General features: G+C 43.5%; 1 protein-coding gene across 1 annotated transcript in view; it reads right to left on the reverse strand.

The window, feature by feature from the left end:
• The window catches only part of LOC106571949 (acid-sensing ion channel 1), an 88,319-nt gene extending 75,207 nt beyond the window's left edge, over nucleotides 1-13,112 (reverse strand). Inside the window, exons 1-2 of the mRNA XM_014145549.2 lie at nucleotides 11,799-13,112; nucleotides 6,929-7,124 (exon numbers count right to left, since the gene is read on the reverse strand). Of these exons, the coding sequence (XP_014001024.1) occupies nucleotides 6,929-7,124; nucleotides 11,799-12,160 (558 nt within the window). The 5' untranslated portion in view covers nucleotides 12,161-13,112. The remainder of the gene's footprint in view (nucleotides 1-6,928; nucleotides 7,125-11,798) is intronic.
• Between the last annotated feature and the right edge of the window lie 3,138 nt (nucleotides 13,113-16,250).

A 16,250-nucleotide genomic window follows, 5' to 3' on the forward strand; every position in this document is an offset into this window, starting at 1 on the left:
TAATTAGGCAATACAGGCTATGTTAACATGCTATCTTTTTTCAGTTTGCTCTCATGTGCGGTGTAGGAAATAATTTAACCTCTGATATAAGCTTTCAAAGTTTCCCAGAGAGTAGACGCATAGATGTTTGGGGTTCTATTTGTACTCATGAAAAAGCCGATTTGACCCACAACAAAATGGACAAAAGTGTTCATTACAGAGCAGTTGAGTATTTAGCCGCCAAGGCGGTCACAGGTTGTCAACGGTTTGAAAGACCACTTCCATAGTAACAGGGGCGTGGTCAGATACAACAATTGGATTATATGAACATGAAGATATGGAATAGAGAAGTCTGTCATCTACAAGGAAGTAGTCTACGCGTTTAAAAGTGTGGTGAACCGATGACAAAAAAGAGGATGCTTTTCCAGATGGGTTAAACATTCTCCAAGGGTCTGAAACTGCGAATTCAGACAAAGGTTCGGACAACTCTAGCTGAGGTTGACAAGGTAGTAGGTTTAGTGGAGGATCGATCCAAATGTGGATCTAACCAACAGTTAAAGTCACCACCTAAGATCAACATATGGGAGGACATATCAGGGAGTGGAGAGAAAACCAGCCTACCACTGAAAATGATGTATCTACCATGGGGATCTGTGATCACATTAGAACATCTGTGAAGTACAATAGCCACCCCTCTTGCCTTACTCTGAATTGAGGAATGGAACATCTGACCTACCCATCTGCACCTAAGACTTGAGTGTTGTGATACCTTCAGATGAGTTTCTTGGAGAAAGATGATGTGAGCTTTCAATTGATGAAGGTGGTGTAGTACCTTACTACTACTACTAACTGGGTTCTTGATGCCCCTGCAATTCCAAGTAAGAAAATTCAAACCTTTCCCTCCAGCTGGATGGGCTACACTAGGCTGAGTCATGTCTTAAGAGAGAGAGGATGTGTTAAGGACAAGGTACAATGTAAACTAAAGATCTTAGTTGACCCTAATAGCACAGATTTAAAAAACAAAGACAAGCGACGAAGTGCAAAAAACATATAACTATATACAAATAAAGAGGGGAAAACCCCTTCCCTCACACCCTCCCTTGCCGAAGCATCTCCTCAACTGAGATGTAAGCAAAACCCTAAATACAAAAAAGTTTCGAGCAAAGCATGATAACGCTTACTCTGTGCTACCTGAGATGTGTGACCATTTAACCAGAGTAAACCAAACATGCACATATTGGTCCCCAGTAGAGTCTAAGGAAACCTAACCTCAGTTAAGAGAGGTTTAAGACCAATAAAAGTGGTAAAACTGCGACTGAACCATGAAAACAGACAGATGTTGACATTAGAGGCGCCTTAGATCAAAATAAAATAGTAATGATACAAATAAAAATCAACAATGTGAGTGGAATAAAGAATATATATATATATATATATATATATACATATCTGCACTGCATCACATTATAGTTGGGAGTCAACTGTATACTCACCAACATGGGTTGGAAATGAAAATTAAAAAAATAATGACATTCAAGGGTCAATGAACCCAGCAAAGTTGGCTTCGCTAGCCAACCAGTCTGCCAGCCTGCTAACTAGCCTGCTAACAAGACCAGCTAACCAACCATTTGTTCCACACCATGCGGTACAACAGCCGCTTTCACGTTCTTGTTGATGAAATCTGTGGCTAGAGCCGGGTCCTCGAATCTGTGCATGGAGCCGTCCGATAAAGTCAGTCTCAGAACCGCAGGGTAGACGCATAGCTGGCGCTTCACAGCTCCGAAGCTAGCCCGCTTCTTAGCCACAGCCATGGTGTAGTCCGCAAATATCGAGACTCTTTTACCCTTGTAGAGGAGAGGAGATGCTTCTCCTGATCTCCTCAGTATGTCATTGCGGACGTGAAAGAAATGCACCCTGATGACAAATGGTCAAGGGGTTCTCCATCCCGGGGTCGGCTACGCAGAGTGCGGTGGGCCCGGTCTAGCAACGGCTTCTCCTCCAGGCCGAGCAGCTCCTGAAGCAGCTGGGCCATGAACTCTGTCAGTCTTGGGCCCTCCACTCCCTCCGGTATTTCCAGAAGACGAATGTTGTTCCCTCTGCATTCTACTTTCCATATCTTGGCATCTATTATTGAGGTAGTTGTTTCTTGAGCCAATGTTAGCCTCTAGCTCGCTAATGCGAGAGCTGTGGTCTGTAGCACTGTGCTCCAGGTCTCAAGGCTGCTCCGTGTGCATTGAGCTTATTCTGTATACTCTCAATAGATTTTTTTAAGCTTGTCTTTGACAATTGATATCTCTGACCAGAAATTGGTAGAGAGTCAATTTTACCGAAAATATCGGTTTTGAGGGTGCCCATCAAGGATTGTAGCAGCTCCACAATCAGTGTTCCCATGGGGCCGACATTAGCCACAGCATCCGGTGGCGGGGGTGAATCAGGAGAGGGCAAAAACGGAATCTGCTGCGGCCTGCTCTTGCAGATTCCGTTTTTGGCCAGGTAGACGACATCACAAACTTACATTTCTCAGACTTGATCTGAATTGTTTAGAAGCCTCTTCAGACGCCTGACCAAACATAAATATATACCATTTTGGAAGGTTAAATATACTGCTCAAAATAATAAAGGGAACACTTAAACAACACAATGTAACTCCAAGTCAATCACACTTCTGTGAAATCAAACTGTCCACTTAGGAAGCAACACTGATTGACAATAAATTTCACATGCTGTTGTGCAAATGGAATAGACAACAGGTGGAAATTATAAGCAATAAGCAAGACACCCCCAATAAAGAAGTGGTTCTGCAGGTGGTGACCACAGACCACTTCTCAGTTCCTATGCTTCCTGGCTGATGTTTTGGTCACTTTTGAATGCTGGCGGTGCTAGCACTCTAGTGGTAGCATGAGACGGAGTTTACAACCCACACAAGTGGCTCAGGTAGTGCAGCTCATCCAGGATGGCACATCAATGCGAGCTGTGGCAAGAAGGTTTGCTGTGTCTGTCAGTGTAGTGTCCAGAGCATGGAGGCACTACCAGGAGACAGGCCAGTACATCAGGAGACGTGGAGGAGGGAAACAACCCAGCAGCAGGACCGCTACCTCCGCCTTTGTGCAAGGAGGAGCAGGAGGAGCACTGCCAGAGCCCTGCAAAATGACCTCCAGCAGGCCACAAATGTGCATGTGTCTGCTCAAACGGTCAGAAACAGACTCCATGAGTGTGGTATGAGGGCCCGACGTCCACAGGTGGGGGTTGTGCTTACAGCCCAACACCGTGCAGGACGTTTTGCATTTGCCAGAGAACACCAAGATTGGCAAATTCGCCACTGGCGCCCTGTGCTCTTCACAGATGAAAGCAGGTTCACACTGAGCACGTGACAGACGTGACAGAGTCTGGAGACGCCGTGGAGAACGTTCTGCTGCCTGCAACATCCTCCAGCATGACCGGTTTGGCGGTGGGTCAGTCATGGTGTGGGGTGGCATTTCTTTGGGGGGCCGCACAGCCCTCCATGTGCTCGCCAGAGGTAGCCTGACTGCCATTAGGTACCGAGATGAGATCCTCAGACCCCTTGTGAGACCATATGCTGGTGCGGTTGGCCCTGGGTTCCTCCTAATGTAAGACAATGCTAGACCTCATGTGGCTGGAGTGTGTCAGCAGTTCCTGTAAGGGGAAGGCATTGATGCTATGGACTGGCCCGCCCGTTCCCTAGACCTGAATCCAATTGAGCACATCTGGGACATCATGTCTCGCTCCATCCACCAACGCCACGTTGCACCACAGACTGTCCAGGTCTGGGAGGAGATCCCTCAGGAGACCATCCGCCACCTCATCAGGAGCATGCCCAGGCATTGTAGGGAGGTCATACAGGCACATGGAGGCCACACACACTACTGAGCCTCATTTTGACTTGTTTTAAGGACATTACATCAAAGTTGGATCAGCCTGTAGTGTGGTTTTCCACTTTAATTTTGAGTGTGACTCCAAATCCAGACCTCCATGGGTTGATAAATTGGATTTCCATTGATTATTTTTGTGTGATTTTGTTGTCAGCACATTCAACTATGTAAAGAAAAAAGTATTTAATAAGATTATTTCTTTCATTCAGATCTAGGATGTGTTGTTATAGTGTTCCCTTTATTTTTTTGATCAGTGTATATACATTTGGTCACTAACTCAGGGGCGATAGGGAAACGCGTTCTACATCCTTGGTTTCCAACAGCGCCCCGTGGAAAAAATGAATTAAACCATTTTTTACAATGGCAAGAAAAATTATGTGAACCCTTTGGAATTACTTGGATTTCTGCATAAATTGGTCATCAAATTTGATCTGATCTTCATCTAAGTCACAACAATAGACAAACATAGTGTGCTTAAACTAATAACACAAATTATTGTATTTTTCTTGTCTATATTGAATACATAATTTAAACATTCACAGTGAAGGTAGGAAAAAGTATGTGAACCCCTAGGCTAATGACTTCTCCAAAAGCTAATTGGAGTCAGAGGTCAGCTAACCTGGAGTGCAATAAACGAGACGAGATTGGAGATGTTGGTTAGAGCCACCTTGCCCTATAAAAAACACTGACAAAATTTGAGTTTGCTATTCACAAGAAGCATTGTGTGATGTGAACCATGACTCGAACAAAAGAGATCTCATAAGACCTAATATTAAGAATTGTTGACTTGCATAAAGCAGGAAAGGGTTACAAAAGTATCTCTAAAAGCTTTGATGTTCATCAGTCCACGGTAAGACAAATTGTCTATAAATGGATAAAGTTCAGCACTGTTGTTACTCTCCCTAGGAGTGGCCGTCCTGCAAAGATCACAGCGCAGAATGCTCAATGAGGTTAAGAAGAATCCTAGAGTGTCAGCTAAAGACTTACAGAAATCTCTGGAACATGCTAACATTTCTGTTGACGAGTCTACGATACGTAAAACACTAAACAAGAATGGTGCTCATGGGAGGACACCACGGATGAAGCCACTGTGGTCCAAAAAAAACATTGCTGCACGTCTGAAGTTTGCAAAAGTGCACCTGGATGTTCCACAGCGCTACTGGCAAAATATTCTGTGGACAGATGAAACTACAGTTAAGTTGTTTGGAAGGAACACACAACACTATGTGTGGAGAAAAAAAGGCACAGCACACCAACATCAAAACCTCATCCCAACTGTAACATGCTAACATAGCTATGGTGGAGGGAGCATCATGGTTTGGGGTTGTTTTGCTGCTTCAGGGCCTGGACAGCTTGCTATCATCGCCGGAAAAATGAATTCACAAGTTTAACAAGACATTTTTGCAGGAGAATGTCAGGCTATCTGTCCACCAATTGAAGCTCAACAGAAGTTGGGTGATGCAACAGGACAATGACCCAAAACACAGAAATAAATCAACAACAGAATGGCTTCAACAGAAGAAAATACGCCTTCTGGAGTGGCCCAGTCAGAGTCCTGACCTCAACCCGATTGAGATGCTGTGGCATGACCTCAAGAGAGCAGTTCACATCAGACATCCCAATAATATTGCTGAACTGAAACAGTTTAGTAAAGATCTATGGTCCAAAATTCCTCCTGACCATCTGATCTGCAACTACAGAAAACATTTGGTTGAGGTTATTGTTGTCAAAAGGGTCAACCAGTTATTAAATCCAAGGGTTCACATACTTTCCCCACCCTGCGCTGTGAATGTTTACACGGTGTGTTCAACAAAGACATGAAAACGGGTAATTGTTTGTGTGTTATTAGTTTAAGCAGACTGTGTTTGTCTATTGTTGTGACCTAGCTGAAGATCAGATCAACTTTTATGACCGATTTATGCAGAAATCCAGGTATTTCCAAAGGGTTCACATACTTTTTCTTGCCAAGGTATTTTTTATATGCCCAGACCCCTTGATAATGTGAGGCCTAAGGAAATGGCCTCTTCTGCCTAATGGTAAGTCCACCAGCGACCCTATGATGAAGTAGCATCAGCTAGCTGCAGTAACTACAAAACAAACGTTTACAGTGCCAGCCACATATGTTGTCCATTACATACAGTATCCCACTGTCACGCCCTGACCATAGAGAGCCTTTTCATTCTCTATGTTGGTTAGGTCGGGGTGTGACTAGGGTGGGTTATCTAGGTTGTTTTATGTCTATGTTGGCCTGGTATGGTTCCCAATCAGAGGCAGCTGTTTTTTCGTTGTCTCTGATTGGGGATCATATTTGGGCAGCCATTTCCCCACTGTGTTTTGTGGGACCTTGTTTATGTGTAGTTGCCTGTGAGCACTTCATTTGCTTCACGTTTCGTTTGTTCTTTATTGTTTTTTTGTGCGTTTCATTCAATAAACATGTGGAACCCATATCACGCTGCGCTTTGGTCTGCATGTTATTACAACGACCGTGACACCCACAGTCTCCCTTAAACATGAATCTTTCATCCCATCTCTACCGCATATTCCACATCTACTTCCCACATGCAGCGTTGAACACCAAGTCTCTGAGGATAGCTCCACACAGCATGCCATGCCAGCCGCTCTCTTGTTTTGATGGGATAAATCCCAAATAATGAAAGATAAAAGACTAGCTTCCAACCTGAGTTTGAGGGATTACACTACAAACGGTGTTTGAATAAATTAACAAACAAATTACGAAAAAGGATTCTGTTTGTTGCCAGAGCTCTCAAACATGTGGGCATGGTGGGTGATCACAAGAAGGCATTCCTGCCTGGTTGAGTCAAATAGCACAGTAGAGCCACCACGCTCATTACAGCATTAAATTAGATATAGGTCAATTTTGACTTTGAGGTGCAGTCAGATGTACTACAAACAGACTCAGGAAGCAGAGCAGAGATGCACATACTGGATCATACCGTTTTTGAAAGCATTAGTAGTAGATGCTGTTTTTTTTTTTTGTCTTTGGTACATAAATACAACTATTGTCTTGAAAGATGATCCAAGGCCCTCAGGTAACTTACCACTTGGAAGTCCTCGGCACTGCACTCGGCCCCCCGGAAGTGACACGCCAGCAACATGTCCTTGATGTCATGTCCTGTGCGGTCATAGAACTCGCGCATGTTGAATGGGCGGGGCTTGAAGTTGTGGAAGTCAGCTTTGTCCTTCAGGGCCTCCAGAACACTGTCCTCCACCAGGTGGGTGTCCCTAATCTCATACCTAGAGAGATAAGGAAGGAAGGAAGGAAGGAAGGAAGGAAGGAAGGAAGGAAGGAAGGAAGGAAGGAAGGAAGGAAGGAAGGAAGGAAGGAAGGAAGGAAGGAAGGAAGGAAGGAAGGAAGGAAGGAAGGAAGGAAGGAAGGAAGGAAGGAAGGAAGGAAGGAAGGAAGGAAGGAAGGAAGGAAGGAAGGAAGGCATCAAAAATAGTTTAGTCACAAACTTAATTGTTCAACATATTCAAAAATAGGTCAATTGATGCCCTTCCTCCTGCTATTCCTCTTCCCACAAAAAAAAAACATATTTCAAAGCATGACAATTAGCTTGGGCAGACGTGAGCTTTTAAGAATAAGATGTGAAACATTTATGGAAATGGCATAACACAAATAAATATATATATAGATATTTTTTAAGACAATGTCACATTGTGATCTTACATTGAAAAAATTTATTGTGAATCCCTTTAGTTTTGGTTTACTAATAAGAAGAGAATTCTATCAACTATTGGGAAAACCAACTGTCTTCACTTGGGCCATGTTCCCACTCATCCAGGACATCTACTTGAAACGGTGTCTGAGAAAGTCCCGCAGCATCATCAAGAACCCCACACAGCCCAGCCACGAGCTGTTCACTCCCTTACTGCCGGGCAGACGGTATCGAAACATAAGGTCTGATACCAACAGGCTCAGAGACAGTTTCTATCTGCAAGACATCAGACTGCTGAACACTTGAACTGGACTGACCACCTGCACTGACTCTCCGCACCTTAGCACCCATGCACTCACTCACTCACTCACTCACGACACACACACTGTGTGTGTGTGTGCGCATGCGTGCGTGCATCTGTGGGTGTCCATGTGAGTTGGATTGTGCACGTGTGTTTGCACAAGCATGTGTGTTCATGTGTGTATGTTTTCATTCCATCTACACAATAATAATTGCGCGCGAGTCACAGAGTGGGAAGGGAGAGTCAACCCACTCACTGCACACAACATAATCAGTGGGAGATCTTCTTGTAATAGAGCAGCTGAGAGGCCGGCTAAATCTGACCGTGATGTCTGCCTGCTGCCCAGCATGAATAAATAGCAGCATAACGTCCGCTGGCACACTCCATATTGACTTGGTGGTGCCGTGTTGTGCTATCACTACATGGCTTTACCAAACACGTCAAAACTTTAAAGGAATGAGTGTGATTTCGTTTTAGGTTTGACTCATAAGAAGTGGTTTTTAATCAGATGTGTGGTCTGGAACAATTGGTCTTGGCAGAGTGTAAACGGGCACACAATGATTCTCATAAAATACATGTGCTGCATTAAAGTCTGTGGCCAATCTATGTAAAAAGTCTAGGGGTTACAGAGCCATCAAATCACCTGAGTAAACTAAGTTTAATAGAAAGCCAGACTCATCAAACTGAAAGCCATTAAACATTGAATTACCCACCTACTATTCCACCTCCCACATTTGGTTCATTATGCCAATGAGGTGAGAGTACAGCCCAGTACCTCGGAAGGTACCTATCTGATCCAATTTAGATGTTCTCTACGGCTGTTGCTAAGTGCCATCTCAAACAGAGCCTTCCATTGATTAAAGGAGGACTTAATTGAGTTGAGGCCTTTGCTCCCCAATGTTGCTGCAGTGGATAAAGCTGTCAAGTGTGTACTTATGAGATAAAAATCCCAAACGCACACAAGCCTGACAGAATCAGTACGAGCTGACACTTTTCCCACAGTATGGATGGAGTTTTAATATCCCGCCACGAGACATTTCCCCAGAGCAGCCATGGCAAACACTGGAGGTGGCGGGGAGAGAGAGAGAGAGAGAGAGAGGGGAGGGAGGAAGGGAGAGAGAGAGGGGAGGGAGGAAGGGAGAGAGAGAGAGCGAGAGAGAGAGAGAGAGAGAGAAAGCGAGAGCGAGACAGAGAGAGCAAGAGCGAGAGCGAGAGAGAGAGAGAGAGACGCTCAATTGGATTTCACACCACCAGCACTTTCATTTCTGGATGAGGGCTTAACAAATGAGGAAATAACCACATTGCCTCTCTACCATGGGAGACCGGATAAGTGAATAAGCACCGACTCTAATTCGCCAAACAAGTCAAGTGGTTTTAAAGTTGTGGAAATGGGGAAGAAAACCTGATATTTCCCTCTCTGCTTAAGCAGCCATTCTCACTGACTCCCTGAATAGACAAAGTTCATACTTTTTGGAAACAGAATTCTTAAATTCTCCCTGTTTGAAATTGAAAAGCGTGCCTTTAAAAAAAAAATCTAATCTCTCAAGCGTTTTCTTTTCTGAAGACTATGGGTTTAACATAACAATATAAATGTTGCCTCAGAACAAGTGCCCACATGATTATATAATGTCGGTCTACCATTTCAAACAGCTACTGGGTCTGCTGTCATGTGATATTATATGGAAATGCGCCCTCTTGATAATGTGACACACGTTTCTTCCCCTGAGAGCGAGGACAAGGAAATGTATTCATTCATAAAGCTTAATTCACAAAGACTGACCATTTCAATCAAGAAGCAGAAACCTATATCAGATGGTACATTGTACAAAGCATTCATCAGTCATACCACCGTGACGTAAATACCAGTTCTAGTGACAGCGTGGAATTGTCATAAATGATGAAATGGGACGTTTCCCCCTGAATGAAAACCAGACCACCAAACCCACTGGTGCCTACGGGGCCCTATAACATACTATTTTGGATTTCCTCTTTTATATCCTTAATTATGTCAGTTCTTGTGTTTCTCTCCCACTTTCGCAACCATCTCTCATCTTCTCCCTCATTCTATCCCTTCGCTCCACTCCCTCATGGTTTTTCTCCGTCTCTCTGCTGTATTTTCTCTCGGTCCAGTGACAGTCCTTCCTCTTCCTGCCACCACTTGTGTCTTTCCCGTAGCTCCACCTCAGATGCTGTGTGTGTTGATGAAATGCATCAGCTGTCGCTGCGGAGTCCGGCAGGGCAGCAACACGATCAAACAGGGAGGGGATGGAGAGCCAGACATGCCTGCTGTGATCGTCTCACCAGCCATCGGCCCTGACATTTGTGAGACGATACCGACACCACACACACCCACACATTATTATTCTCCAGTTGTACTGTTCTTATTTAAATGTGTGTGTCTTTAGTTGTCTTTTTTGTTTTTTTTAAGTCTGTGATGTTTACACATTTATGTTTTTGTATGTAAAGTGTAAAGCATTGTTGTCTGTAATGTCTCTTTCACTATGTGTCAGACCCCAGTAAGACTAGCTGTTGCCAATGGGGATCCTTATCAAATCAAATCAAAACACCACGGGGGATAGCGGTGTGTTAATCACACAGTCTCCGGCAGGTATTAGTCAAACTCTGTCTGCATGGAAATATGATACACCTCCTCCACTCCCTCCTCGCACTCTTAGAAAGCCAATGTCTGGTTGCACACGGTGTTGTACAATATAAACCGTTTTTTTTATTTAAGATAACTATACCTTATCTGTCATCCCTGGTAGAAACAATAAGGAACCACACACTCTTAGGAAAAAGGTTATGTCTTGAACCTAAAAGGGTTCTTTGGCTATCCCCATATGAGAACCCTTTGAAGAATCATCTTTGGTTCCAGGTAGAACCCTTTGGGTTCTATGTAGAACGCTTTCAATGGGGACAGCTGAAGAACCCTTTTTGGAGTGTAGGTTTGGAATTGGGTAATAATGAATCCCAAGGGTTTGATGGAATGTAGGGACTAATATTACAATACTTAGTAAAGACTACGGAGTGCAGTCTGGAGAGTCTGCAAAATGCATTCTTTACAATATGGTTTTGTGGCTCCTGTTAATCAGAGCAAGCAAAGCCTGTCTCTAGCGTCTTAAGCCCCACACATTACTCCAAGTTGGAGATGGCATGGAGCTGTGCACCAGTGAGCGAGGCGGTAATACCGTCCTCTCACAGCTGCTGCAGCTGCTCTTCTCTGGGGTTTTGTGACAGTAAAGCCCTCTCGGCTCATCCATCCAAGGCAGACAAATCGGGGATTTCTCTCTAAGCGGGGCTGGCATGACTCACCAACAATAAGGAAATCAAAGCATCAGAGGGAAAACAAAGTGCTTCCTGAGGATGTGAGGCACAACACTGTTACAGACAATGGAGCACCTTGCCAGGTTCACCATTCTTCTTACTTATGACTGATTCGGTTCTGCCTTTGACTTGTCATGACTATTGTAAAGGCTGAATGTCTCACAGAGAGGATCTGTAAATCAATAAGCTAACAATATAGACCTGCACTACAGCACTGTTCAATTGAACTTACATGTCTTACACCAAACTGGTGGCTACTGGTGACACCTGTGGGCTATGTGCTCTGCACAGGAGATCATGTCACACACATCTCTCTACACTACACATCCTCTTCTTGAGTACACATAGCAAATCAGTCTGAACGTGATTATTAGTCGAAGGGAACTAGGGCTACTGCCTAACTACGACTAATAAACTCCCACTGATGACTCCCCTCTGATCTATGGTTATAAGTTCAAATGTTTGGCTGCATCTGTAACGGCACCATTATTCCCTGTGTAGTTTTGTCCAGGGCCACATGAGCATAAGGTAGCATTTCAGGGCTCTAGACAAAACGTAACCTAGTGCATTTTTATAGGGAATAGAGTGCCACTGCAAATCCCCATTTTGTCACACGTTTCAACGCACCTCTGGTTGAGCAGCGCGAGCAGCTCCCCTGCGTGGTACAGGTCATTGCGCGTCACGTGACTGAAGCGGAAAAAGTTTAGGTTGCAGAACGTGACAGCGGGGAATACCATCATCGGGGTCGAGATCTCGTCCAGTTTGGTGACATGCGGATACTCCAGGTAGAAGTGTATTCGGTCCACGCACACAAACAGTAATAAAGTCAAGGAGCCCAGGAAGAACACGACCCACAGACTGCGCTTGACGCAGACTCGCTCATAGGTGAAGATGTGCGAAATTCCGTGCAGCGTTGAGTTGTGAGCAAAAATCTCAATAGCGGGTGGCTTTTTGCAGTCCATTTCTTCAGATTCTACTTTGAGGTCCATTGTGTTACAGTCTGGGTTAATAGCTATACAGAATGCGGAGGGACATTGAAGTTGTTTGCAGTTCAGAAGGCAGGTAAATTACTTCACCTCACAACCGTATTCAACTATCTATCCAAGCTGATTAAAAAACACACGCAAAAGAATCATGTACTCGTTCATATTCATACACTGAATAATATGTGATCTTTGAGCATCTGCTTCATATAAAACCCATACCATGCACCTGTGGCATCTCCAATACACCTGGCATTAGCAAGTAATAGCAATTTAACGACTAACTGCCCAAACGTGCGGGAAACCAGCGCGGGATTTGCTGTCGCGTGGTTATCACCATCCAAAAGGCGGAATGCAAAAAACGCAGGATTCCCACATTGAAGTCAGGCGCGCACGAATTCTCAGTAAGAGTCAACATAAAGCAAATAAATCAAGAGTAGCCTATGAGTCACCAAGATGCTTCTCTTTTCCCCAAGAAAAGTCTCGATCATTGGACGGTGTTCGGAAACACTGCTTCTGTGCTGTCTTGTCAAGTCCAGGTAGCCGATCTCAAAACGTGTAAAGCAATTACAGCTGTGAAAAATATGGACCACGTTCGGTCATCGAGCGTTGGTCTCAGATTAATTGTTGACTGAACAAAAGGAGAAACGCACGTCATGAAGGCATGAAGAGGAGTGAGTGAGACAGGGCTCATCCGTGTTGACTGTCCAGTTTCAGCTCCCTGTTGAAAACGAATTCATACCCGTCGTTCCTTTGTGTCTGTCTTTTGGCAGAACCGCGGTTATATCCGCAGGGGAGAGGTCCGAAGGGATGTTCTGTGGGACTGAGGGCTTCGCTTTTGCATTGGTCGGTCGTGACTCGTGAGCGTTTTTTTTCTTCATGCATATTTGTCTAGCACTCGCAGCGAGGCAGTGAGAGCAGAGTGCAAGCGAGAGAACAAGTCCTGCGCCACACTGAGAGATGTGAACTGTGGCATGCAGTTGTGATCTGAGTTAACTCTCCAATCATGCAAACAGATGATAGGAGAACGCTAAAGAACGCACCCGCCATATCAACATTATAATCTCTCTCTAACGATATACACACTAAAGAAATCAACTGTAGGCCTACATTGTATGTATTGTATGCGTTCATCAATAAACCAAGACACATTTAGCTCCCAACGGGTACAGTGCCTACAGAAAGTATTCAACATTTTGTTGTGTTATAGCCTGAATTTAAAATGTATTACGTTCATATTTTTGGGTCACTGGCCTATACACAATAGCCCAACATGTCAAAGTGGAATTATGTTTTTCGAAATGTTTACAAGTGTAATTAAAAATGAAAAGCTAAAATGTCTTGTCAATAAGTATTCAACCCATTTTCTATGGCAAGCCTAAATAAATTCTGCAGTAAACATGGGCTCTGTGTGCAATAATAGTGTTTAACATGATTTTAGAATGACTAACCCATCTCTGTACCCCACACATACAATTATCTGTAAGGTCCCTCAGTCGAGCAGTGAATTTCAAACACAGATTCAACCACAAAGACCAGGGATGTTTTCCAATGCCTCGCAAAGAAGGGCACCTATTGGTAGATGCAGTGGCGGATTTAGGTATGGGTGACAAGGGCAGCCGCCCAAGGCGGCATCTTGCTGGGGGCGGCACGGGGGGCGCCCGCACAAAATAATTGGAATGGTAACATTTGCACGATCGGTTTTCTATCGCTCATTTGCACGTCATGTCAATGATATCATGTCACCGTGTGGGACTGTGGGTCAATTAACCTTGTCGGAGTGGGCGCCCTGATTCTAGTTTGTGAGCTGGGCAGGCTACTGCCTGGAAAGGTCTCCCACTCAGAAGTATGAGATGGGGGGGGGGTATGTTGACCTCGGGTCTCCCCACTGGAAGCCCGAGGTAGGGGGAGTGGAGGAATCTATCAAATAGCACACCTCTAACTTTGTACAGTACTAATGCAATTAGCCAAATAAACCACAAATCATTCATAATGGGGGGGGGGGGTTGGCCCAGGGAGCCATACAAGCTAGAACCACCACTGGGTAGATGGGTAAAAAAAAAAGCAGACATTGAATATCCCTGTCTAGCAATGACCATCAACCAACTTGACAGAGCTTGAAGAATTTAAAAAATAATAATGTACAAATATTGTTCAATGCAGGTGTATAAAGATCTTAGCGACTTACCCCGAAAGACTCACAGCTGTAATTGCTACCAAAGTTGATTCTAACATGTATTGACTCAGGGGTGTGAATACTTATGTCAATGAGATATTTCTGCATTTCATTTTGAATACATTTGCAAACATTTTTTTCACTTTGTCATTATGGGGTGTTGTGTGTAGATGGTGACAAAACATTTGGAATTCAGGCTGTAACGCAACCAAATATGGAACAAGTCAAGGAGTATGAATACTTTCTGAAGGCACTGTTTATGCATGAAAAAATGAATCTAGTTATGTAACATGGGAGTAATTCAGGCCTTACTAATAGAACAAAATATATATTATGTGTCATTAGATATGCGAGAGTCGCTCGGGGATATGGACAAGCACTTTTTAAAACCTTGCTCAATCAGTGTTTCACTTGACACTGGTACAAAGTATCAAGGGACAGTCCTAGCTACCTCTATCATCGGCATCAGGACTAGGTGCTTGAGTTTCAAAATAAAATACAGACTAGCTATTTCTGTATTCAAAGTAGCCTAAGGTTAGATATTGCCCTACATTAGACGTTTTTAGGAGGCTCTTCTGTCACCTGTAAGTCATTGACTGGCTGCATATTCTTAAAAATAAAGACAATTTCCTCACACCAAGAAAACATTAGGCCTATATTAAGCCAATAGTTATCTTCCTCTTTTCCTTGAATGAAACACCTGTCCCCCTTTGTGACGTAGGCCGCATGGTAGTCAAAGAAAAGTTAGAAAAAATTTAATTTCATGTTAATGTGTTGGCTGTAGGATGACTAAACAAACATTTGAATGTGTTGGCTGTAGGATGGCTAAACAAACATTTGAATGTGTTGGCTGTAGGATGACTAAACAAACATTTGAATGTGTTGGCTGTAGGATGGCTAAACAAACATTTGAATGTGTTGGCTGTAGGATGACTAAACAAACATTTGAATGTGTTGGCTGTAGGATGACTAAACAAACATTTGAAACAAGATAGTCAGAGCCATAATAGAGCCCCACAGTGGAAGTATCATAATACCCATAAACCCTAGCAGTCAAACAGGGAAATGGTTCCAGTCGTTTTTCCGCCATTACTTTTTCCCATTGGGGATTTTAGAAACACTTCAAATAAGGGCTGTGTTTCATGACGTTTTGATAACCATGTAAATCTCTCTCGGACAAGGTGACTTTTATCAATATATATATATATTCGGCTTTAATTACTCTCAGATTCGAAACTGCTAATTATCATCAAAGTAGACATCATGCAAATCTACAAATCTCTGCAAGCTCCTGCACGTCATCTCCAGCTGACACCTTTGCAAACAGATATTGTGGCAATTTAAAACTTGCACAAGACAGTTCACAGAATTGTCAATTTAAAGAAATGTAGACAATTTATTCATTACTACATGTATCTAACATTAGATAGTTAATCCAGAGATTCTTACCTTTGCCGCCATTCGGCAGACTCGTCCAGATCATCATGGCATTTATAGTTCTTTATGATAGCCACATTAGCAGCTAATTAGCATTTCATTTTTGGGGGGTAAATACAGGCGAATATATTTATAAAAGTTACCTTGTCCTAGAGAGATTTACACGGTTATGAAAATGTCACGCCAGGGTAAGCCTACGCAAAACACAGACATTATTTTAAGTGTTTCTGAAATCCCCTATGAGAAAAATGAATGGTGGAAAAACGATTGGAACCATTTCCCTGTTTGACCGTTAGGTTTTATGGGTATTATGACTCATACTGTGGTACTCTATAATTTAAAAATACAAAGTGGAGGTCCTACCACCGGACAGAGCCCACGTGTTGAGTGTTCCTTCGCCAGTCAAAAGTCAAATTAGCACCATGGACAGCGCCTAACCAGGTTTCAATGGTAAATGAAGTCCAGTATGGTTATGTTCAATGC

Source organism: Salmo salar, chromosome ssa15, assembly GCF_905237065.1.
Source record: "Salmo salar chromosome ssa15, Ssal_v3.1, whole genome shotgun sequence".
In the NCBI taxonomy this organism is placed as follows: domain Eukaryota; kingdom Metazoa; phylum Chordata; class Actinopteri; order Salmoniformes; family Salmonidae; genus Salmo; species Salmo salar.